The sequence below is a fragment of the Sinohyriopsis cumingii genome, chromosome 14 (assembly GCF_028554795.1).
Source record: "Sinohyriopsis cumingii isolate HCF-2022 chromosome 14, ASM2855479v2, whole genome shotgun sequence".
Taxonomy (NCBI): Eukaryota; Metazoa; Mollusca; class Bivalvia; order Unionida; family Unionidae; genus Sinohyriopsis; species Sinohyriopsis cumingii.
The window spans coordinates 121,366,720-121,394,405 of record NC_142974.1 but is presented as its reverse complement, the minus strand read 5'-3'; the positions used below and the strand labels follow the sequence as shown (position 1 = coordinate 121,394,405).

The 27,686-nt window shown below is 33.9% G+C and overlaps 1 protein-coding gene across 1 annotated transcript in view; it reads right to left on the bottom strand.

The window, feature by feature from the left end:
• The window catches only part of LOC149784729 (uncharacterized), a 54,328-nt gene that overhangs the window by 11,409 nt on the left and 15,233 nt on the right, over positions 1 to 27,686 (bottom strand). Inside the window, exons 4-9 of the mRNA XM_089933040.1 lie at positions 23,654 to 24,187; positions 21,355 to 21,461; positions 17,839 to 18,099; positions 17,169 to 17,287; positions 12,369 to 12,535; positions 4,384 to 4,511 (exon numbers count right to left, since the gene is read on the bottom strand). Coding sequence (XP_089789166.1) covers positions 4,384 to 4,511; positions 12,369 to 12,535; positions 17,169 to 17,287; positions 17,839 to 18,099; positions 21,355 to 21,461; positions 23,654 to 24,187 — 1,316 coding nt within the window. The remainder of the gene's footprint in view (positions 1 to 4,383; positions 4,512 to 12,368; positions 12,536 to 17,168; positions 17,288 to 17,838; positions 18,100 to 21,354; positions 21,462 to 23,653; positions 24,188 to 27,686) is intronic.

Below are 27,686 nucleotides of genomic sequence, written 5' to 3'. Positions count from 1 at the left end.
TCTCTGGCTGAGAATTTACCACAGCCAGAGTGCTGATAGCCCCAATGCTCTTTATTAACACAATGCAGACACTTCTTGTCAAGAAAATGTCCATCTTATGGAAACAGTCTTCACCTGTAGAGGTATGTGAAAATGGAAAGCTACTTTTTTGACAGCTGTTCTATGTGATAGAACTGTTTGATATCGTGAATGTTTTGGAATTTATTCCAATGTTTACAGAGTCATATGTATTTCAGATAATGGCATGATATTAGTGATAATATACTGTTGTTTCTAGTTTGCGATTCTAATAACTGAACAACAAAGTATGTTAAAATTGTATGTCATATGCATTAAATGATATTCTTGTTCTTAGAATCCAGTATGATAACACTTGCTGGAAAATAAAATCATGTATGAAGGGGCTCACTATAAATTCTTTTACTTGTTGAAATTAAGTGCTTTGATCAGCTTTATTTAGGATATCTATTTCTTATATCTGCTCTTGAATTTTATATAATTTTTTTATGATGGCGTGCCTACAGATGTCATATACTTAAGTTATCCACGAATTATTGACAAAATATCTATTAAAGTATGAACCACTGAACCAGAATATCTTCTTTTACAACAGATCAAACCGAATATCAGCAATTCAACCGGAATATCTTCTGATACAACAATTGAACCACAATATCAGGAATTCAATCAGAATATCTCCTCCAATAAAAATTCAGCAAGAATATTAATAATTCAACCAGAATATCTTGTGAGCAATTCAACCAGAATATCTTCTTACAACAATCCAACGAGAAATATCAACAATTCAACCAGAATATCATCTCTAACAACAGTTCAACCAGAACAATTTAGACAGAATATCATATACCATAATATTCTTCTACAATAACATAAGAAATTTCAATGTTAATTTATAATATCATGTAATAAAAGAGGAATAATTTGCTTATATAATGTATTTGATATGCAATTTATACAGTGTATTTATTGCATAATATATGTTAATCATTGCCCTTAATGTTTAATATTTGTCATTTGCATGTTAGTTAACAATTGGCCATGCTTTGCACTAAACTCTCTACTGCACACCACTTAGCAACAGTTTGCATGGGGGCCCCGTGTGGCCGAGTGGTCTAAAGCGCTCTCCGTTACGGATCACTGCCATCTCACCTCTGCCTGTGTGGTTTCGAGTCCAGGATTTGGCCAATGTGGGTATGTGAGAAAGCTTGCCAGTAGCTTCTCATGGGTCGGTGGTTCTTCCCGGGGTTTTCCGGGTTCATCCTCCACCATTAATGCTGGTTGCCATGCATAGCTTATCGTATGCTGAAACATGGCATTAAACCCTACAACAACAACAACAACAACAACAACAGTTGGCATTGCCGTGTACCAATCTATATGCTTCATACCATTAGCAACAGATGGCCATGATTTGTACTTATCTCTCCACTGCACACTAATTTGAAACAGCTGGACTTGCATTGTCCTAATCTCTACACTACTTACTAGTAGCTAGTTAGCAACCAATGACCATGTCTTGCACTAACCTCTCCACTGCATACTAGTTAGCAACATATGGCCATGTCTTGCACTAATCCCTCCACAGATGCCCATATCTTGCACTAACCTGTCCACTGCAAACTAGTTAGCAACAGATGGCCATATCTTGCACTAAGCTCTCCACTACAAACTAGACAGTAACAATTGGCTATGTCTGGGACTAATTTCACCACTGCATACTAGCTAGCAATAGTTGGGCTTGCCTTGAACTAAACTCTCCAAGAGTCATCCCTTAACCTCATGCGGCTTAAAGGTTTCGGGGCTGGAGGGGAAGATAGGACTCAGAATGTGTAATATGAGACACCTTTTAATTATGTATGAGCAAACCAAGCTCTTATCTAAGATACAAAGGGCTTTAAAGTTACAGAGCAGAATCAAAAGAATGATATATTGACAGGTGGAATCATGAATGCTGAAGTTACTTGCAGAAACAAAACTATGATATATGGACAGAGGAAGGGTATGATGAATGTGTGAAACTTGCCAAAATATTCCTCAAGCCCACAGGATCAGTAAACTGAAAACACTACTGGTCCTGTTCATAACCTCCATAATCAACCGACCGTACAGTTCATCACATAAGAAGACAAAATGTAATCTATGACTCAGCAGTGAATTGAGGTAGACATGAATACAAGCTGTTAGCAGGGCTATTTATATAATGAAACATGGAACGTAAAGAAAATACATAATATGAACATTTATATCCTATGTCAGATTTATTAAACTTTATTGAATTCAATATAAAAGGACACTATTTACTGTCCAGCTAATCCAGATCCATACACTAGAGGCATAGCATCAAAATCTAACCATTGAGGAGCAATCAGATTTATGGTCTGAATAAGAATTGAGATCGATTCCTTATCAAAGACAGTATCAGATCTAGACCCTTCCACCAAAGATGAGTGTGACATCCAATGTACCTTCTGCTCACGAAATTAGGTCTGTGGAAAGAGGAATTCCAGCTGTGGATTGCTGGAACAGTAACCTGATCAAATGGACCAACATCAACAGAATGCAGCTTAACAGTGAAAGTTCATTCAGGTTAAGGTTATGAAAGATATTCATGTTCGTAGCCCAGTACATTGAATATATTTTACCTAATTTAAATATCATTTGGATCATCTAATTTTCTTTAGTCCATTTGCATTTTAATTAATGCATGTTTGTAACATCGACATAATTTGTCTATTCAGCAGATCCTGCGACGACTGCCCTAACTGCTTAGACCTGTAATGAAATGAACTTTACCTTAACGCAAGAGCCAACATGGCTAATTATAGTCTTAATACATTCCACCATTTGTTGTGATGCCACCAGCAACTGATTTTGAAAACGAAAACATCAATGATATAAAAAACACAAAATTTTGTCACCTTTTACATTATCATTTCTAACCAGTAAAAATTATGTATGTGTCCAATATTTGCAAGATCTAACTTTGATATTCTAAAACAAATTCAACATATAGACAGGAGGAACCCTTGTGTACAGGTGTTCAAAGAGATTATTTCCGAAATTTACGGAATTACTGAGATTATCAAAGACGGTGAATGGCATCACATCTCTTGCATGAAAGCATTGACTTGCCCACTTAATTGTGTAGACTGTATTACAAATGAAACTCCTGTTTCATTACAAGTGCCAACAAATTCACAGCATTGGAATCCCCTGATGACACCAATTTTAGAAATTACAAAATTGATGAATGCAAGAACTAAGTATTGTGCATTTTTTTATCACTGATGCCTTTTATTCTAAAAATTGGTAGGATGTTCATACAAACTGGGGGGGGGGGCGGTGTGCGAATACTTTACAAGTATCCATACCCTATTTTTTCAGCATATATTGAACATGTAGGTTTGTATGTTCATTCAAATGCTGTAATCATCCAAAATGTAAAACAACTTCTGTAATTTTAGCTACATTATGAGAGGATCTTGAATCTGACTGTGCTAATGTTTTGAATATCATTCGCAATGCTGAGCTGAATTAATTATTTCATTGTCAAGATTTTAGCACGCATCTTATTTCTTCATATACACTTTCAATGGTTCTTTTTCATTGCTCCTGCTTGGTTTTTTAGCCTCTGGTGAATTTCGGATGTCCAAATTGGCCCATCATGTTGCGTTTGAGACTCAGCAGTAGCATATGTCAATATATATCATACTGATGCAGAAGAGCATTTATTTGGAGTTACAATCATCTAATGAAGGCAAAGTAAATGCAAGTTACTTATCTTCTCATACCCCATTTATTTTTCAGTTGGTTTTTAATATTTATTTTATTATCATATAATACATAATCTGTAGGTTACATTTACTCTGTATGCCTAAAAGTAAAACTGGCATGACTACTTGCTTCTTGCACTAGCCTGTCACGAATCTCACTTGCATCACTCCAACGGGCCTGTGGCAATTTTGCACACTGACAGAAGGAAGCATGGCTACTATGTGCACCAAATATTTCTTTGAATGGAAGGGAAACAATTCTAAATGCAAAACAATTTCCTTCTGATGTAAGAACGAGAGTACAGTTACAATTCAACTGAAAAGGTGACATGTTTTTATATTGCCTAAATCAATTTTAGATACAGACCTGGCATAAAATACAGACAAGTTTTTATTTTGCCTAAGGCAATTTTATGATGCAGAAAAGATTTTCGGTTGCCTAAATAAATTATATAATAAATGGACTAGCATGATGTACAGATGGAATGGAAGAGTCACTGTTTATCAGTGTTATATGATTATTAAACAGAAAGTGATTTGGGGAAAAAACATCACGGTACTAAAAACATCAGGATTACTATAAACATACCTTGATTTCCTTCCCATCTTTAGTATACGATCGTGGCTTTGCAATTATATTCAACTGTTCCATGAGATGCAAGAGATACTCCTTACTGACATAAAAGTCCTGGTTTCTCTCCTTTGTCCAGATGGCATCTAAAAATAAAGATCCTAAGGTCAGCAGAAATATCACTATTACAAAAGACAGAAATTCTGCAGCAATGGGCATATTAATTTTTAATATTACCAATCATCTAAGTTAGTGCTGACCATGTAAAATTTTACGCATACATTTTCCGACTGTACAAGGTACAAAGGTGGATACAATGTGACTGTAATTTCAACAAGAAATGTAGATATATTTTCATATCCATTGGTCGCCCTCTAATACGGCCACCCCTTCTGCACCGGAAAAGTGGCTTTATAAGACATGTGGCCTTTCCAGAGTGGGATAAATCTTTTGTGAGAAGTGTAGCAAGAAAGCTACATACTTAAAAGCCCTTAATACTTCAAAGCATTCAATATCTTCATTTACTATCTTCATTTAATATCTTTGTTTAAAAGTAACATCAATTATTGAAAGGTTCTTGTTATAGTACTAGACTTATTTCAACTGAATATACATTAATATTCTTATTCTTGGCGTAAGTGTGATATGCAAGCGGGTATTCTTGTCATGCACATTGCAAAACCATTCAAAAAACGTCATTTAAATCTTCTTTCCATTTGCTTGACTTTCCCGCTGCTGCTGAATAACCTCCTTATCGGTTTGGACGTTTATTCGAGTCTTGTCAACAAAAAATTGTTTTATTTGAGTCTTTTCTACATACAATTGTTCGGCAAGTCTACTTCCCACCTCACCCGATGCCGTTGAGTAGAATAACCGACTTTCTTCTAAAATAATACGTCTCCGTTTACGTGATGACATGTTAATGCTTGGTAATGATTTATTCGGATGGTGCTAACTGCAGACAAAACTTTTGTCGAGTGGACGAAGTGCCTTCTTCGCAAAGGAAGCGATAATGTGTTGTCACGTGATTTTTCGGTCTTTGTCTGGTACCCTGTTTTGTTCAAGGTCATACACAAAATTTATTTTTAGCCTATGCTGACCATGTTATAATCTTGACAATTATGTCTGGTTGTAGTCATCAAAGAGAAGAACTCGACATATGTGTGAAGCCCAAAACTCTATCATAACATTGTTAAGCCTTTTTCTGTAAACGTTGGCTTTTATAAACAATGATATAATATTAATCTTACTGTTGAATGTACTTTAGTCAACACTTCTTTCAGTAATGGAAGTTTGACATTTAGGGCATGTATCGACAATAGAGATAATCTAATTACTTACCTTACATCACAATATGAATTAATTAGTGGTTCTGGATACATTTGAAGGAAAAAAGTAGCCGCTCGTAAGAGGAACATTTTTACATTTCTGTGCTAATATGCTGGCCGCTGGTTGTGTTAGAGGGGTGGCCATTCTTGAGTGGTACTTTAGAATACAAACTCGTCGGTACCAAGGGATTATGGCCGTAAGAAGCAGGTGGCCGCTGATCAGGGTGGCCGTTCAAGAGGAGGACTACTGTACATTCCAACTGGATCAATATTTGAAAACAAATTATATATCATCCATGGTGATCAGATATAAAGTATTATCCATAGTGATCAGGTATGAGGTATGATCCATGGTGACGAGGTATGAGCATTTGTTTGTGTTTATTGAATTTGTAACATAGCTATAACAATCTGAGTCATATCGCTATGATGTCTGCAGTTTATTGAGATGTCTAGCAATGAGGCATCATGCCACAGACATGTGGAATCATGTCCCACTCATTCACATATTAGCTGGACACCAGGGCGACCAGTCCTAACACTAAAATATTAATGCTGAACACCAAGCAAGGCAGTTGCTTGTGCCATTGTTATAAGTCTTTGGTATGAATCAGCTAGGCTTCAAACCTGCAACCTCCCCTGGCAGACGTTGTAACTACCTAGGCCATCAGAGTAGTGTCTATGGTGATCAGGTATTAAGAATCATCTGTGGTGATGTATTAAGTATTTTTCATGGTGATGATGTATGAAATATCAGACATAGTACTCATGTATAAAGTATCATCTGTAATTATCATTTTATCCATGATAATCATGCATAAAGTATTGACCATGGTGATGATGACTGAAGTATTATCCATGGTGATGATGTATGAAGTATGGTCCATGGTGACGATGTATGAATTATTGTAAATAGTGATGATATATGAAGTGTGGTCCATGGTGACAATGTAAGAAGTAGTATCCATGGTGAAGATGTATGAAGTATGTTCCATGGTGACAATGTATGAATTATTGTCCATGGTAATGGTTTATGAAATATCACCATGGTGACGATGTATGATTTATCATCCATGATAATTTTGTATAAAGTATTTTCAATGGTGATGTTCTATGAAATATCATCTATGGTATTCATTTTTGAAGAATTGTCCATGATGATGATGTATAAAATATTATTATGGAATTCATGTATGAAGAATTGTTCATGGTGATGATGTATGAAGTATTGTCCATGATAATCATGTATTAAATATTGTCCATGGTAAAGTTTTATGAAATATCATCCATGGTCATCAAGGTGAGGATGTATGAAGTAACATCCACGGTGATCATTTATGAAATGCAGACCATGGTGCTTATGTATGACGAAGCCATCATAGTATATCTTGAATATTCAGAGGACCCCATAAAGATGGCTATATATGATTAGGAAATTAATAATGATTTTATAATATGTACTATGTATCTCTTCACAAAATGCAACCATTTAAAACTTATCATTTGTTTCTTACGTTACAGTTTGTTAACAAAATAATACATAGCTATGATGAAGATACATGTACACATTTTGGTCAAATTAAAACGTTATGGAAACATATTTGGAACACCTTTATGTGTTTATATGATCCCGCACAATAAAAAATTTGGTTTTACTCCATTTAATATATAGTTGCTTAATTACTTACTGATAAATGAAACCATTTTTGACAGTACGAACCACAGTTTGGAGCAGTGATTTATGATCTAATGACAAGATTGCATATAAGGTCAGTACATTAATATATGACTAGATTCCATATAAGGTCAGTACATTAATATATGACAAGATTCCATATAAGGTCAGTACATTAATATATGACAAGATTCCACATCAGGTCATTACATTAATATATGACAAGATTCCATATAAGGTCAGTACATTAATGTATGACTAGATTCCATATAAGGTCAGTACATTAATGTATGACTAACAGTGTTGTGGTTTCATTGTAAATAATTACACAAAATTGAATTTTCTTACAAAATGTTAACTTAAAATATCTGCTACACAAATCCCATCAGATGAATTGTGATGCCTATTCTGACTGAATTATCTGTATTCTGTGCTAAGCTTGCCATAATAAACTGTAGATGAAGTCGACTGCAACTGGGTGATGACGCAATCCATAACCTTGGTAAAAACCTCAGGCTAAAGTTGAACATAAAGGGTATGACATTGAACTGATAAACCATGTCATGGTGCGCCAAATCGAGAAACTTCCGTGACACGGGGTGGATAGTGACATGAAAATATGCATGGGACAGATCTGATGGCATAATTGTCCCGTTGGATAAACATATGGATCCATCTTGCCATGTCCATTGTGAATTTCTGTGGCAAAATGTATCGGTTGTCAGGCAACTCAGGTTAATGATTGGTCTCAACTTGCCATTTACCTTCCGAATAAGAAACAACCTGGAATAAATACCCAGTAGTTGTGGTTTCTGCACAATTTTCCGCACCTCTTGTTTCATTTGTGCCATATTTCCTTCATAGAAAGGCATCCTTCTTCTGAACTGACAGAATGTCTGTGAAGAATGGAGAGGAGGAAAGGGGAGGGGGTTAGAAAAATGAAATCCGAAACCGTTCCAAAATGACATGGATCACCCAATCATTATGAGGGAATAGGATGATCCAGTAAGCCTGATATTGCAGGAGATGGCAGCCCAAAGGTAGGCTGTCTGCTGGAGGTGGGGAGAGTATGTAAACGTCTAGAGTTAGGAGGCTGGAAGGTGGAGAAACTTTGTTTCTTTCCATCTTTATATGGCTGCCTCCTAGCTCGGTTAGACTGTTGCCATCTGGCATCAGGCTGGGATCTATATTGCACATTCAACTGAAAAGATATATTGTCTCTGGTACGCTTATCATCCTTCCACAAATGGGAGGGGCTGAATGTCTTAAAACACTTGTGTGGGTTGAGCAGCGAGTTGGAGGGGTAGTTACTGAGCTTCTTGCCTCTGAACTTCAGGTTTTTCTTCAGAGAGTAATGGTGACCCAAACAGGGCCTGCCATAACGACATGGTATGATGAGGCTTAAGTGATGTCGACCGCAGACATACATCATGTCGCATCAGTCTAAGAAAGCCGAAGCAGTCAAACTCTAGCGCATGTGACCGTCGCCTCCCAAGCATAGTCATTCCTGTATTTCTCGGTGAATCGGAAAATTGACAATGAGACTAAATCTAACCAACTAGCTTTGATGCCGCATGGAAGACATTTTATAAAATAAAACAGTGGAGCAGACATGTGAACTAATGCCAGATTTAGATGTTAGAAAATAAGGATGATTTTGAAACACATACAAAGTATTTCTTCACAAAAAAGGGAAGTATCCAAAACTGATGGCTTTTTAATGTTTATTCTTTTTACTTTTCTTGGGTTATAGTCTGTTACAATATAACATACAGATTATTAAATCATACATGGTATGGTTACGATCCAATTGCGAAATTCTATATATGGTTTGTACATCCATATATGGCTAGCAGTATGGTGGTTTCATTGTAAATAATAATACAAAATTGAACTTTTTAATAACTTTGCCAAAACAATCTGTTACACAAATACCACATCTGATGACTGGAATGAATAATCTTTATTCTGTGTAATAAAAATTAGAGACAAGGTATATTGTGATAGACCTCTGACTGAATTATCATTATTCTGTGCTAAACTAGCCATATTTTGTTACAATGTATGTTTTGATAGGTTGCTATCAAAATGTATCGGTAAAGGTCTACAAATATAATATAATATGCTATTCGAATGATGCCTCAGTGGTAATTTCTGAGATAATTGTTTATGAATGAAATATGACATTTAAATGAGGCCTCAGTGATGTCTGAGGGTAATTGTTTAGGAATGAAATATAGTATGCTATTGAAATAAAGCCTCAATTTTAATGTATGATTGAGGTAAATGTTTCTGAATGAAGTACGGTAAGCTATTCAAATGAGGCCTCAGTGGTGGTGTCTGAGGTAATTGTGTATGAACGAGATACTGTATGCCATTTAAACAGGTTGCTGTGATAGTCTGACTGAGGTAATAGTCTACGAATGTAATATAGTATCCTCATGAAAGTTGATATAGAGTTGGTGTCACTTCAGGTTACTTAAAGAATTTTACTCTAACCTTGTAAATCTAATCAATACGAGTTGCATCGTTTGTAATTTTTTGCCTCCACTCCAATGGACAACATATGAAGTGAAAATGTTCAACATTTTTTATTATAAAAATAGTATGAAAAATAAAAAAGGTAATGAAGTACTGTTATTGTTATTTATGTGTCTAAATATAAAACTCTTATGGATTTTTTTTTAAATTAGGATGGTAGTCATGAGCTAAGTGCTTACATATGATAGTATATTTCAACTGTATAGTGTTCGTACAAACATTCTGAAGTACATTTATATATTAAAGAGGCATAACTCTGTCAAATGTTGACATAATGCTAATTATAAGATGTATTAGATATTTTCTCAAGATATCTTTTCATATAACACTTGCTGCTTGGAATAAATTAGTTAGAGATCCTTGAAGAAACTAAGTCTATACAGGGCCATCAAGAACCTGTAAGAATTTTCTGTCATCTTGTCATAAACGGAACGGACTAAACATTGTGTTAAAGATCTGGTGACATTCTGTACAGATAAGAAAGTTGTTAATGGTGATAGAGAACAGTACCCCTTACAAAACAAAAACCTGACAGCCTGATGCCCAGGGCCCATTTAATGTCAGATCAGGCCTATCCGGTTTTCTCAGTAAAGTGCATGTCAGGCTTATCAATATCTAATTTGGCAGAGATAACTTTGATTATGCTGATGAATTATTTTTAACATGTTGAAAGGCCATTGTAAATTATTATGCTCCTTACCCTTAAAAAGATTGTCTAATTATACTTTATCAAATGTTGTACAATTAAAAGTCGTGGACAAAGTGAGGCATGTGATCCATGAATGGGGAAACTATTTCCTGGGTAACCCTATAATCAGTGCTTCCATAGCTTTAACATACATATGATTCTATCTCAGGTAGGAAGAACTACTGTTATGAAATTTATGTAAATTACAGAAACTAGAGTGAACCAGTCTAGTGGGTACCAGAACTGTTAAGGTTATCATGTTGTTATGTATGTTCAATTTGCATTTGTATTTTCTCTTTCTTCATGAGTTATGTAAAAGTGTTTATTGTAGCTGACCTTGTCCAAAATCCAATTTATTGTCTACCTGACCAGAATCATTGATTTTGGTTGCAAGCAATATGTTTATCTTAATATAAATCCAGAGCCTTGTAAAGTACCCATGAGTCTGCGTGGGTTGGAGTCTCGGTCTCGGCCAGTGTGAGTATTTGAGAAAGCTTCCCAGAAGCTTCTTCGTGGGTCGGTGGTTCTTTCCAGGTTTTCACGGGTTTCTGTGCTGAAAAATGGTCTTAAACCCTATAACAACAACAATAAAGTCCCCATGAAATCCTTTTGGCATATCCATTCTGCCTGATGTTTATCACATTCTTTATTATAACGTTATTACAGATAATTTCTTTTTTCACAGTCTTGATTCTAACCTCAGAATCTTCTAAAATGCAAATTTTTATTAAGTTGACATAATATTTTAGAAAAAGGTAATTGTTGGCTAGATTAGGTAAAGGAGTATATAATCATGTTTTCTTGAAGAATTACTTATTATGGCTTTAACATCTGAGCAGAATCAATCAGTTCTGTTATGTTCAGTAGTTTGATTTCAGTGACATTATTTATTTAAGTTATTATTCGCTGGAATCACAAGGTGCTGCATAATGTTCTTGGAAATAGACATTAACGTGGAATAATATAGTGAATTACACAAGGAAATCTTTAATTATAATTCTGCAATGCATCATAAATCTACTAGCACGTCGTCACTTTTCAGGTCATTACATGCTGATCTACATCTTAAGCATTGGAACCTGTTTGATATACCACTGACATGTATTCAGAACTTGATTCATTATGATTTGTGTTAGAAATTCTAGGATAATTTGGGATTTAATTCAAAATACCTTTAGTTCTACGTTTTACATTTTCATTTTCTTTTCTAGGGAAATAAATTTTTTATCGACTTTTACAAAACTTGCTGGCTTTTGCTTTTTTCCATTTATGTTAAGACCATTGAGTCATTATAATGCATAAACAAGAAGTTGTTAATTGACTTTTGGTAGAGCCGATGTAAAATGGAAAGATTGACAAAAATCTGATTTCAGCAGAATGAACATAAAAATGTTGATCCAGTGTGCAAGTAGGACATTGATGGAGCAATTAAAGAATGGTTGATCTCGAGACCTAAAAAGAACATATTCCTTTACATAAAAAGTTGATATCTGAATAAACACACAAACCAATTTAATGATTTTTATCTTTTTATATTTGAAGTATAGCTATTACATCATTGTTTGACAAATAATAGTAAACATTAGCAATTTTTGGGCATAAAGAAATTAATCCCTGGGATTGTGGCATTTCAGTCTGGGTTTATGATATTTATTTTTAAGGTCACTCGTGATTGTTTAATATATTTAGTGTGTTATAAACTGTCCAGTTCAACTTTAGGTGAAAATATTATCTTGACAATATCTTAAACAGAACATATAATTTTACAAACCAATTAGTTCTGGAGAAAGTTTTCCCTTTGTCTTAAATTCAAACCACTTTTCTGTGACAGCTTTGGTGAGACGCAGAATGAACATCTTATCAGCATTGATTAGGGATTTAAGAGCATCAATCAACCACTGTGGCTCTAAGACAATCTTCTCTCTCAGAACATCCAAGCTGTAGATAGAAGAAAACGAATATATAACAAAATACTTTATAAAAAGCACCTGGTTCTAAATTGTATCTTACTGTTTCTGTTCCTGACTCCCAATTTTTATAAGAGCTATGCCTTTGACAACGATGGCTTCGTAGTTTTGTTTACTATGTAACAGTGTTAAAATCATTATATTTCAAGTGAATATACTATTTACACTACATCCCATATATATATATATATATATATATATATATATATATATATATATATATATATATATATATATATATATATATATATATATGTATGTATGTATGTATGTATGTATGCATGCATGCATGCATGCATGCATGCATGTATGTATGTATGTATGTATGTATGTATGTATGAATGTACACATGTATGTAAGTAAGTATGTATGTATGTCTGTATGTAAGTATGTAAGTATGTATGAATGTATGTAAGTATGTATGAATGTATGTATGTATGTATGTATCTATGTATGAAGGAATGTAAGTATGTATGAATGTATGTATGTATGAATAATACTTATGTACGTATATACATGCATCGTCCTAGACCCTATTTTGAAGCAGTATCATAAATTCACAATTATTGAGGACAAAATATCACAACGACATTTGTTTACAATGATCAACACTGAGACACACATACAGATATGTTTGTCGAAAATCCTATCGTTATCAGTTGTGAAATGAAACAAAGATGCACACCATGAAAAACCTCTAATTTTCTTTTTTCCAATCAGCAAGTGGTCATACAAATTCTTACCAGCTAATCTAACGCGGCAAATAAATTGTCCCACCATGATAAGCATCCAGTCTGCTACTCTACTTTTGTTAGCTAAGTTAATCACATCTTATAACTAAATCAGTAACAGTTTAGAATGGTATATATTGCCATAGTTTTATATGGATCTACCATTAATGATATTCAGAAGTGGTTCTTTCTTATTATAATTTGGGGAAATTTACATGAAACATATTTGTATGATATATTTGATAATAAATCAGCATCATCTATATTTATACTCGCTGAAAATAACAGTCGGATTTTATAGCTGATAAATAAGCAATTTTACTTTAGAAGCAAATTTTCATGAATTTAATCAATAAATAACCATTACAAAGTGATACTAAAGTCAAGAAGAAAGAAATGTTCTGAACAAATTTCAGATCCTCAAATGTAGTGGTCTGCCAAGTCTTGATGTATGAAATGGCATTATTCATAACTCCTTAGAGTAATTGACTTTATTCCCATAATACCATTTTGTTTGAATGAGCACTTTGCAATTCCAATAAATAGTCCAAACAAATCATTCCTCTCCTGATTTGGACTTAAGACCCATTTCTCTCAAATCCAAATGCAACATAAAATATATCTGCAGACTTACCGTAATAAAATAAAAAGAAATAAGAATGACACAATTCTATAACCAAGTTATTTATATACAATAGTAAGGGGAAAAATTCATTTCTCAACTTCTCATTACAGGAAACATTGCAAATCTCCCACAATGTAAAAATCAACAGATCGACCTCTGCAAATTATTAAACAGGTTTTATAAATTGACATCAGTATTAATAATTGTAAACACCTACATATATCTATGAATCCTACGCAATCTATATCCTTAATAAAAACAGATCTTATACCAATATACATAACTGTAGCTATAGAAAATCATTACAGTTTACAATCTTAAATAAAAATTACAAAATATAGATGTATATAACATTATATATGTATGACAACAGAGGACCAAGAGTCATGCAATGCTAACAAAAACACTTTCCAGTCAGTCTTACGAAACATTCGAAAATATAAAGAATGTCATGCATTGTTTATACATGAATCGACACAATTTTAGCACATTTATTCCAATAAGCACCATAATAAAGACTCGTCGCACAGTGAACATGTGTCACCGTCTTAGTCAGGCGACATTAATAAAAATCATGTTGACAAGTTCTCTGCCACATGAATCTTTCAACGAGCTAAATACATAATGGTAAGCTCGCTGTAAGTTCATATAATATGTGCTAAACCCAGTAGTAAGTGGCTAACCTAAGCAGACACCACTCAGTGATCAGTGAATGCAGACCTCAAACCCAAACATACATGTTGGTAGCCGCAGCAAGATGATCACATCTGTTTTCCGTAGCAGACTAAAATCTAGGCCAATTTAACGACATGTACATGTAGCCTGTAAACATACACTATACAGCCATATCCTACTGGCAACAATGAATATCATAGTGAATTATGTAGTGACACATTTGTTGACAAAGTGATATTGATCAAACGAGGACTATCATTTTTCTGTGTTTATTTCTATTTTATAACGCGGTGTGACCAATACATGCGTCTTCTAACACGTGACCTATGCTCGAGTTAATGGATGTTTCCTATACATGCACAATGTTTAAGGCATTATGGACTATGTTACACAAATGTTAATTAAACATATACAACTGTGTTTCAAGCTAGTTTTGTATTTATTTTTTCAAAATTTCAATTGTTAATTTCTATGTAAATCCTACTCACTGACAACAAGTACTGTACAAACATTGAGCTGCTGTATCCAAGTTCTCCGAATTTATTAACAATTGCCAAATTTTATATCTATGGATTGGTATTTCTAACCAATATTTGGCCATTATAAAACATACTATTATTCAGGATTTGTTTCATGATTAGCATCTAACATGTGCCCATCCTCCCAGTTAGAGTTGCATTTTAGACCACTTCATCTGCTATCAAGCAACTTACCCTTTTGATTATCTTGATATGAGATGTATATGTGGTGCACACGAACAATTGGTCAATATGACCTTATACTTAGTCTCCCCAAAAATAGTGACGATTATATATTGGCTCAAATTCCAAGACCTTTTTATCTATTTCCCTACAATTTATGCTTAAAATAAATGCATCCCATAATTATTTATTATTTAAATCACACCATTTCTTGGAAATTGATTGGTATTTAAAGATAATATCCATGCTTAAATAATAACACATTTAACCTTTTACCATCAAACATGCATGACAAGTGCACATGGGAAACAAGTTATGTCGCACAAAAAACTAGGTTAATGTGACCTACAATCTTTGATCATTTTCCACTCCCAAATATACTGACTGCTGTCACAAAAATGAAGGCTATCTTTCAAGTTGAAGCTAACTAACAACTCTAGTCCTTTGCGGACACAATTCCATTAAACGATTAACACTTTTGGTATGCTACATTTTGGGAAGAACATTGCTTAAAATTCACACAAAAAATCGCTTCTACCGCCCACTAACCCATAGCCAGAAATTATGTTAAAAATATATGCTTCTGTAGGGGGCAGTGTTTTCAGATTAAAATATATATGACGGAGGATCATAATTTTTTTAAATTGCTTCTGCTATGGGTTGGTTGAATTTGAAAGTGCCTTTCATGGTTTATATGTTTTACTGGAACAGCCCTACCAAATTACACTTCAAATGGGGTTTTACTGCATGGTCTAGAAAATTGTGCATATTGTGATGTTAGGCTGGATAAGGAGTTTATTAGCTGTCTCAAAAACTTCTTAAAATTGATTCAGACAAATATGTCCTTTTATTTGAATAAAATGGTACATGTTTGGTTTTCTGAAAAAGAACAAGGTTTTCCTTGCATTACTCTTGACAAATCAAGAACAACTCTAATGAATAACATGTTATTTTATTTACTTAACATAAGCTCATACACCAAACAATTTAATTTTGGAGACTCGTCTTAATAATTTGACAATTATCATTTTCTTGTTCTGTACAGACTTCATAAATGAAATGAAAAATCTCTTTCTTTGATTTTCAGCACTACCATTGTAGATAACAATATCAAAATATGTTGGACATCATCGATGTCAGCCTTGATTAAAATTGTTATTATCAAATAATTATTGTTTTCCTGTATTTGAATGAGAGTGATGTAAGCTTTCACTTTGTAACACCTTGACAGAACCCCAATGATCCCATTCTACAATACATCTCTTACTATATCTATTGTGATAGAATAACAATACGACTTTACTAATAGACATTCATATGTATTTAAACTATTTTTATCACATAAATTAATATGATCAAGATACTCTCCATGCCTCAGAGCTTACATGTCTTTTAGCCTCAGATTACCGGTCTGATGCTGTTGTTTGAGGAAAAAACATAAGATGGAAAAGTTAAATCAAACATCAAAAATCAATGCCAATTAAGTAGCAGCTTATAATCACAGTTGGTATTCTTGTCTAAGCAGAGGTCTTCTAATACTTGGTGTCACATAAAGCCACTGTCACAATCCTGCATAACCTACAATCTCATGACATAAAACGGGGACACTACTTTTTCAAGAAAACGATCTGAAACAGTTACCCAAAATTTTCTTCTAATAGTAAAACAAACATCTCTGAAACTGAAAGCCTCAAAGAAATTAATAATTAGATTCATCCTGCCTTTCACTCATAGTAGAGACCTCTTTTTGCATGTCAGCCTCAAGCTTAATATCTGTAAACATCTTCTCCTTTCCCACTCAGTTATCTCCCTTTGACTGGTAAGAAAATAATGTTTTGTTTGCTCAGAGAGGAAAACCAATTTGACTCTCACCTAGAGTAAAGGATATTGCCAATAGAATGTTGAAATCTAAGAAATAAATCCAGTTCATCTGCAGATAATGGAACAACTCCAGTCCGGTTCATTTCTTTCAATAAGCTGATAGGAATCACCTGTAAACATAAACGAAGACTCGTCTGACAGGACTTTTCTTCTTTGATAATTTTCTATGTTTATTATTTTCTTTGAAGAAGCATATGATATGATATGATCCTCATTTGCATATATGACAAATATAAAAGAATATAAAATTATGTGAAAATATTTTTCTGTATTAATAAAGTGGATAATGAGTCAATTCAAATGCATTACGTCTGCATAATTTTTAACATAATAAAATTAATTGTGACTAAACTGCATGATCAGAAAAAGTATTAGGGCTCAACGGCTTAATTGTTTAATTTCTCACATAGTACATGGTCTGTAAAAGAGCATTTCCAGCTAGAAAGAAGCCTTCACTCCAGAGATTCACCTGCTTCAAATTTCTTTGAAAAGATGTTATATTGATACCAACATAACATTTCACTGTGCATCATGTGATAGCAAACAATATGTTACTGATGTAACATTGTAAAATCATTAAAACCGGTTAATGGGAGCTAAACAATTATGATCTCGCTAAAAATGTCCTCACTCGTTTCACAGCATGTGTGTGAATTCGTACCTTCACTCCAGCTTCCTTCAGCCTCATCAGCTTCTGTTCCAATGGGATCCACCGTGCAGGTATCTCCACACGACAGTATGGCTGCTGTGATGCCACCTCTACAATTTTCCTCTTTAAATCCTCCAATCTTTTGTCCACAACAGTGTTGTCAATGGCAAATTCCTCGTTAACCAAGTGAAACCTGGAAGGTTCGTTTTCTAGACAAGTTCGGATCTCTCTGAAGTATTTCTTACAAATCTCTCGAATCTCATAGTGGCCACTCTAGAAATATAGGGAGCATATTGGTACAAAGTGGATAATGTCAAAGTAGCCTTCTTTATCAATGATAGCAATATTCATACAGCTTTATCAATGATAGCAATATTCATACAGCTTTATCATGATAGCAACAATACCCATATAGCTTAATCAATGATAGCAATATTCATACTGCCTAATCAATGATAGCAATATTCATACAACTGTATCAATGATAGCAACATTCATACAGCCTAATCAATTATAGCAATAGTCATACAGCCTAATCAATCATAGCAACATTCATACAGCCTAATCAATGATAGCAATATTCATACAGCTTTATCATGATAGCAATACCCATAGAGCTTATCAATGATAGCAATATTCATACAGCTTTATCAATGATAGCAATATTCATACAGCTTTATCATGATAGGAATACCCATAGAGCTTTATCAATGATAGCGATATTCATACAGCTTCCATACTCAATCATCATAATTTCTTCATTTTCGATGACTGACAACATTAATTGATTTTAGTTTCACCTCTGACGTGAAATCAGGATCATTATCTCAGAAAAATGGCATATTTTTGTTTCGAACTACTTTCAAATTTAACTTGAATACAAAACATCATTTACCACTTTAATCCTTGTTGATGACCATCAATTCGAACTGAATATAGGTTCATGAGTTCGTTTTATGTGTGATGACTATTCTGTTTAAACATAAACGATACCCTGATAAGAATATTTTTTTACAATATATATTTTGTAGAGTCCGTATGAAAATAAAATATAATTCTAAATTGTATCTGACTGGGTGATGTACTCACCAATATAAGTCACAATCATATTTTACAATCCATAGATCTTTTAAGAATCTGATTTTAATAGCTATTCCTTAAAGCTATTTTTCACTATTTTCATTGAACCTACCATCTATCCACTTAGTTTTTCCATCACTAGTTAGATGATTGTAAGATGATAAAATTTCAGAAAATAAGTTTTAAAACTTGGATACAGTAAAAGTTACAAAGATTGACTTCAATTACCGAGACTGACTCATGTTGAGGTTTCACTACTTTAATAATAATCACACACATGTATGTGCACCAGTTCTTTCAGCTCCAGATTTCAGCCAATCAGCTAAACTGTATGTTGATGCAAGTAATGCAGGCGTTTGTTGGGCACAGTGACTTATATGAGTGTTGCATCCAATCAAACAGAGCACTCTGAAATGTCTGAAAACGTTGAGTTAAATCACCAGCTACTAGCAAGTAGTCTGACTGGAATTATTTCTGTTATATCGCCTTTGTGTCATCTTGTCAAGGATAAAGAGGACATAAAAACAAGAAGAAAAGTCTAGGTCTCCCTATAATCTGCATACAGAAAATACAACCAATATATGCACACATATGAAAGGGCTCAAGATAAGGCCAAACAAAACAATATTTGTGTTGCCCATTGTACTGGAATTAAAATTAGGGTAGGCAGGCCGGGCTTTTCTTTTAAACAATATAATATATTCAGTGTGGGTTTGTTTACGATGGGTAAAAAGTGCTAGGGTCGGCAATGAAAAGCAGGGACAGTCAGCTGGCCAGATACATTCTGTCATGTCTGGCCTGACAAGACAATCATGTTGGTATGTGTATTGATAATATAATGTATCACAGATTATGTACTGAGATACAGATCAATATGAAAAACATGTAAGATATTTCCACCGAGTCACATTATCCCGACACGAGGCCGGCCTGTCCTAACATTAATCTCATAATGCTAGGCGTCTAGTGAAAAGTCTGTTAATGCAATTATTATAAGTTTGGGGTACAAAACCGTGATCTCTTATATCCAAGGATGACACTCTAAACACTAAGGCACGAGAGTGGTTCCATAAAGGTAAATGTGACTCTGATACAACTAGACTGAAAGACAGTCTAACTACCGTCTACCATTATGACATGCTAAACATAGCTACACTACTTTTTCTATGTAAATGTTTTAATTCATTTCCCTTTCTATTGAAAATAAGCTTGAGTTATTTGCTTTACTTCTCATCTTAAGCCACAAAGCTCGCGTGGTGTTTCTAAAAGTTAACTGAGGTCAGCTGAACCTTTAATGTACTGAACATAATGCCTTAGCAAGTTCTATCTCAGCAATGAAATTTCATGATGCAAAAAGACTGAACCCAAAGACGGTGAAACTTAAAATGACCCTTTATAAGAGCCAACCAAAAAATTGGAAAGATGTTCCTATAATGTTGTCTTTTCTTTCTTTCTTTCTTTCTTGTATGAAATCTATATAGGAAACATTGTAAGGAAAACAATTTTCATTTTGGCCCCATTGGAAGCAAGTCTTTTGGTCATAACCCAATTGAAATGGGATAGTAGCGATAATATTTTCAAGATGACCACATCAATGTTCATATCGGATGTCAGATCAGTATCTTTTTTACAACTTTACACCAAGTGTTCATTGTTAAAACCCCATACTAATAAGACTTTCCATTTAGGAAGAGTGGCAAAAACAATGGAATCACACTGGATACATGAGATCTAAAAACAAATAGAAAAAATAAAATTTTCTTCTGGTGGCAACCCCATGTCAATATGACGTTCTCTTTAAGGGGAGTAGAGATAACAAGATTTTAAGTATAGCTCCCAAAATGGTCATACTGGACATCACATTGGCACGAGTTTGTTTTAGGACCGACTAGACACAATAATAAATCTTATAATGAAAACGCTGTGTCAACATACCATCCATCCTGAAGGGAAGATCAAAACAAGGTCTTTAAGATGGCAATCATGACAAAAAATAGTGGCTCTCAGAATGGCACCATTTTCATTTAGGACCAATTTTGGTGAACATTCCATGCTGATTATGACTTTCCATTCATGAGAGTGGTGACATTAAGATTTTCAAGTTGATTGTTGTTGTAAAAATATTGGCCATCAATTTTTTTTTTAAACCACCATGGTAAGAAATTGTTTAGTGAAAACTCCATTATGATATTAACATCCATTCAGGAGAAATTGTAATAAGGTTTTCAATTACTATCAACCAGACCATGAGTAAATCCATGTGCAAAGTTTCATAGCAATCTTCCAAGCAGTTTAAAATGAGTCACGATAACAAACTTATGCTAATGGACAGGCAGACAATGGACAACAAGCCATACCATAAACTATTCTGGTTTATGACCAACAGAGCTAAACATGCAGATAAAGAAACTTTGCAACACCTTTGATGTTTATGGACATAATTTTTACCTGTAACATTTTATCCACATGTGTTCCCACCAGAATCACAGGAGGGATGCTGGCATCTGGTGATGGTGTACAGTAATGTATGGAGTTTAGCCAAAACGCAGTCAGTTCTGAAAATAAATCACAAACAAGAGTAATGTCAATGGCACAGTATACACCCACTGCAATTTAATTAACTGTCTATATAAATAAATACACTTTAGTGTCAATTGCACATTATGCACCCACCCCATGTCAAAAACTATATGCTTTAGTGCAAAATCCATGCTCTTCTTTCAGTAACAATGACCTTGACCTTTAAATCTCAATATTAATAAAATTCTTGCTAATCCTTCGTGCAAGCTATCCACATTTGATAACTGTAGATTCTGGAAAACGTTAGTTATTTTGAGGAGACAAAACTGTCTCCCGAATAAGTGACCTTGACATTTAAGCCCAAAATCATGTGCAGATGGTAAAGGACTCAATGTATAATGTAATCTATGTGAACCTGGAACAAAATCTGCTCTGACAGATAGACGGTGTGATAATAAAATGCTCTCCACTTTACAGTGGGCATATAAAGGGCAATTGTCTAAGTTTCAAATTTTCATTATAGTCAAACAGGTGACTACTTATTCAACAAAAAATATCCCTTTGAATTATTTCAATACTATACTTCAGAGGATATTGCAATAATTTAAATACTGTAGTGTAACATTTGGTGATACATAAACACTGCACAATATTTAAAATAAATATTTACTGACTTTTTTCCTGGATGCTAGTCATTTTTCAAAGCGAACAACATCTTGGTTTATAAAGAATGCATTGGGGAGATCGAGTCTCAACAGGTACTCGTCCATGTCATTTCATCACGTTATTCAACACCATTGACTTGTCACAACTCTAATTATACTTGTACTAAAATAAACACTGGCACCCAACACAAGATTCATACTAGAAGATGGTTTTACTGTCATCACTCAGAACACAATATTTGTATGACCTGAACCAAGTTTAGTAACAAGACTGCAACTTATGCATGAGTAATATGCAATGTCCGCTTTCTTTGTGACCTCTTCTAAACTGAGAAACTGGTATAATTTATCTTCCTTATGGTTGAAAGTGCACACAGATATTATCTTCATTCCAATAAATTGTCATCTACTTGATAGAAGGATAGGTAGTATAATTGCCTTGGAACTGGACCATGAGTAGGAGGAATGGTTTTCATAAACACTGCCTATGTTTGGTTGGTGTCCAAACATCAATTTTCAATATAAGCAGAATATTGAAAGGTATATTTAATACATTGTCAAAGTCATCCCTGCATTGTATATTCGCAGATTTCTACATATCTAACAAGGATATATCTAACAAGTACTGACAGTAAAGATCACCAAAAAGATATCATGAGTTCCTTATATTAGCATAGACTTTTTGCAATGCATTTTCATTAAAGTTTTATACAAGTATGAATACTGAGAAAGATAAGTTTTATTATTTGTGTCCAATATTTACAAAGATAACACTGGTGTTCTTATATTCCACATGAGAAAAGATACTAATATGGAGTTGTAACCGTATACTTCACCAACAGACTGCCTGAGCAATTTAATTGACTGTATAAATATGTTTAAGGCTATCACCCAAATGATGCTCATAGCAACTGGATCTGAACTGAATGATGAGTTCTGCGACCCCGAAAATTCCAGTAAAAATTAGAATCAGCTTCCCATGGGTCAGTGGTTCTTAATGGGAATTTCCTGGGTTTTTCAACCACTATTTATACCGGCCACCATGTATAGCTCACCATGCTTTAAAAAATGGTATTAAACCAAAAATAACAACAAATTCAATTAGGAATCAATTAAGTATTGTTTTTGGCATCAAGATTTGGTTGAAAATTCCTAGGACCCCGCCCTCCCCGGACTTTAATCAATAATTTCAAAATTTGATGGCTTTTCTTGGTTAGGAACAAATCTAATTTGCCTCAATTTTTTTCCCGATAGCTCAATATAACTTGTTATGTAGAATTTACATTTTGAATCTAAATAAAGATAGGTGCACATTGAAGATACATTCCAAATGCAAAGAAGGTAAAATAAAATGGCACAGAATTAAAAGGAAAGCAAATGGATGTCAAAGTAACAATCATGCCAAGATTCACATAAGTCAGGTCTGACAAATGTTTTTAATTTTTTTTTGTCCAATTATCTTTGTTTTCTTAGTGATTAGAACTGTGCTGACTGTGTATTACTGTAATAATAACTAAGATCAAAGAGTGTAATAATTCTGGGAGATTAGTAGAAGAACTCACCATGAACTTTGAACTTCATTTTCCGATCACTATCAAAATAACACTCATCAGCTACAAGATCAGTAAGCTGTTTGCTGACATCTGAAACCAAGAGATATATGGCTCGTCTGGTCTGGAACGTCTGGTGTGTTATGTAAAAGGCATACTGATCTGCAAAGTCCCACACTGTCAGTGGCAAAGATTTGTCTGTCTCTTGTTTTAATTGATAGACATTTTCTTGCAACAATTTTAACATGGCTATCATGCATGTTTCAGACTGAATTTGCTCTTTCTGATCTAATGCCCGGGAGGATTCTACTTGCTGACTAGCAGTAGATGAAAGATTATGGCTAATGTCTTGCTGAGGAGAACTGCTGCATAGTATTTCTGATTCCTTGTATTCATCAGCAATGTGAGCCACTTCATAGCGCCTATGAGTTATCTTTCCTTGGGGAAGCATTTTCACCTGTTCCTCGTGCGTGGCCTTTTCATTCATTAATTGCTGCTCATTCAGCACTCTGGCAAGGTGCTGCAATCGATAATCCTGTTCAAAATCTGAAAACACAAGGAACAGCAAATACAGCTGAAGTTTGCTGGCAATGAAATGGAAAAAGTAAATCAGGCACACTTTATCATCGTATCCATATACAGGTGTTACATAGACATTCAAAAAATCCACTTGCCAGGTAAGATCTGTTTTGGATTTATTCAAGGTGAAGTCTGGCAGGCAAACGAAATAAAAACAAATTCAAAATAATATAAATTCATATTATGTTTTTTTAAATCATGGAAACAACAGCACGAAAGTAGGTTTTTATGACCATTTATTTAATGCTAGACATCAATGCTGCTGTTAGGCCTTACATGTTGGACTTTTGATGTGCTTATCTCTTGGAAAATATTCACACCCAGACCTAGGCTCGAATCCAAGACCTTACTAACTCTTAATATCTATTGTTACATATATTTGATTTAATTTATTTAGTTTGAAATGATTTGATTGTTTGTGGGTTTTGGAATCTTTATTTGCTTTACATGTCAATGTAATGTAATTTTGTTTACTAGGAATTTGATATTTTCCAGAAAATTCAGTTTGACCTGAATTTTCCTTAGATACCTAATAATAGAAACACTTGTTTCTATTTTTGACATAGTTCCTGCTCTTGATTGTGGATTAAGTAAACAACTCTTTTGGAGCAAAATGATTGGTTCTAATCACGGACATACAGGCGCTATGTGACTTTATATGTAAACATGATCACGTCATCCTCTATTTCGCAATTAGGCATTTCCGAAATTGCGAAATACTTAGTATTAATAGTGATGTTTAGAGAGAGAGAAAGATCTCAGGAGTCCGGGCTTTTATACACTTGATGTCAAGTTGTTTTCTTATGTTGTGATCAGAATTGAAGTATTGAATTTTTGAGTTTTTGAGTTATTAGTTAATTTTTCCCCAAATTAGTTGGACTCTAAAAGATTAAACAGTTTCTATGGAAATATTATTGTAATGATACAGAACTCTTAAACAAGGATATTTATTGAAAATTTTTTTGGATCTCCAAGACCGAAGGATAAATTATTCTATTTATACAAGGAACTCTAGACGTCAACAGAGTACAGGCTACAGCATACGTTATCGCCTTCCATATTGGATTCTTCGTTGGGACTTGAACTTGGAATCATTAGAACATTTCAATATTAGGACCACAACAATTTTTATTCGTGGACCAGGATTATTCTTGTATTATATTTTAATTTGATTCTGGAAACCGTAAGTTCTCATATGTTTCATTTTTACGTTATTTTTCTAGCGAAATAATATATTTGTTATATTTTTCAAAGCTTGTTGTTTTCACTCTTTTTGTGTTACTGTTTATTCGAGCCTAAACACGAAACACTATGACATCTTAATACACCACAGCCATTTATGTGACATATGTCCCCTGATTTTCAAGGACCTGTATTGATGTTTTCATTAATCGTGATCATGATGACCTACCCAATAAAAACTAAGTCAAATTCATTTTCAATATGATATGGGTATATTGCATGATAACATAACATTGCTGTGATTAGCAGCAGTAGTAGTAACAGAAGTACGTGTTATAAGTTTCCTCTCTAATGAAATCTAATTATATCTTTGTTTTTACAGATCATACATAGCATCAACATATTTCTACCATGAATATCTCAAAGTGAAGAAAACAAATATGGAGAAGCTGCATATTTATAAGGAAATAGAAAATTTAAAACAAAACATAAGATCATAACGTGTTTATATCTGTGTATTTCTTTAATAATAAGAACTGGTTATGTGATGTTTTATTTTTCCATCATTTCAATAAAATGTTCTTGTTTTCCCCATTGTTTTTGTGACCTGTTTGAAATTGCTCACACAAATTGAACCAATGAGAGCTATTGTTTTCTCTCACTATTTTGTCCCTACGGAAATTTATCTTTTTTTCAGAAACTTAATTGCAATACACAAAGCAGCATCATTAAAGTCTAAGCAGAAAAAAAATGTTATTATTTATTCCTTGGTTTCTACTGTAGAGTTTCTAACCAATCAAGAATGATACTTGCATTCAACAGAGATCAACAATCAAGCTTATAAATAAAAACAAGATGGTTATTATCTTCAGCCTATTGTCTTTAACCTCTAAATGCCTATGTTTCATAAGTTGCGGCAAGAATTGTCTCCAATAATCAGTACTGGAATTGCACTGTGCAACCTATACATGACATCAATAATGTTCACTTTAATAATGGAACAGGATACCAAAATTCCAAATATGTACTTTTAATTTCAGTATAGTTAAAATTATGGAAACATTTAAATCCTATCCTGGCATTATTCAATCCAAAACATGATAAAATCAATCAGAAAGAAGGACAATCGTAAGAATGAGGCTAGTTAAATGTTAACATGTGATCATGTGATGCACATATATTTGTGTTATCATATTAATTGCTCTCAGAGCCTCCGTCCTATCTTTTTTTAAAAATATTTCGAGTAAAACATTTTATATTTACTCTTCCTCTGAATATAAAATAATACTCCATGTAATAATTAACTGAGCCATGTGAAAAAAGTTGTCTCACGTCAAATTCTTGTTGGTACTATTAAAGAATAATGATAAAACATCTCATCAAGACAAATCCTCCAAGCGTTTAATTCTAAAGATACAAAATGCATGATTTATTACAGATCGCAATGAAGTGTAACGAGATGTTTTTGAATATCGTTGCTTACACTTTAACTCTCAGTCATACATATAGTATAAAATAATACAAGGGAGACACTTCTCTCCTTTCTCGCGTGACCTGTTTAAGAATCACCTCTGATATTTCAAGCTACATTTCGCGATGCGTGATAAATTTTGATACTGATGTTTTATTTAATGAATAAGGAATTTCTCATATGATTCAAAAATAATATTCTCTTCGTTTTATGTTCTTATATGCTTCGAAGTTTACTGTCAGCTGATATAGTCTGTAAACTTCGATGGTTATCGAAAATAGGGCGCATTGTGTCCCCAGCCTTTGACACGACTGAACTAATATTTACCTAACCAGTTTACACGATGCCTAATGAAGATGGTTAAATAATACTTTTATCAGTTTTTGCATATCATTGCGTTTACCTTGTGATTTTCTACTAGTGTGTTCTGAGGCTTCAAGGTCACTGCCCTCTAATTTTGGCATCCTTTAAACCCTGGGGCCGTAGATACCTGCCCAGTACACCTATATATTCAGGCCACCATTGCATGACTTTTTGGGAGATTAACACAGAAATGCCAGTGTTTCAAAATGATAATGATCAGGAAATTATATAAAGACAAGCCCTTTATGGTTATTCACTGCATTTGTATTGATGTATATGTTAATTCATGAATAATGTTGTATTAGAGTTGTAAAGAAATATGGTGCTTCAGTTACCTGTTTGTCAGTAGGCAGGAAGCATGTCTTATCCCTATAGCCATGTTCAAATGTATCATTAACGTGACCAGGCTTAGCAATTAGCTCTTTTGTTCATATAGGACAATCAGTAAAT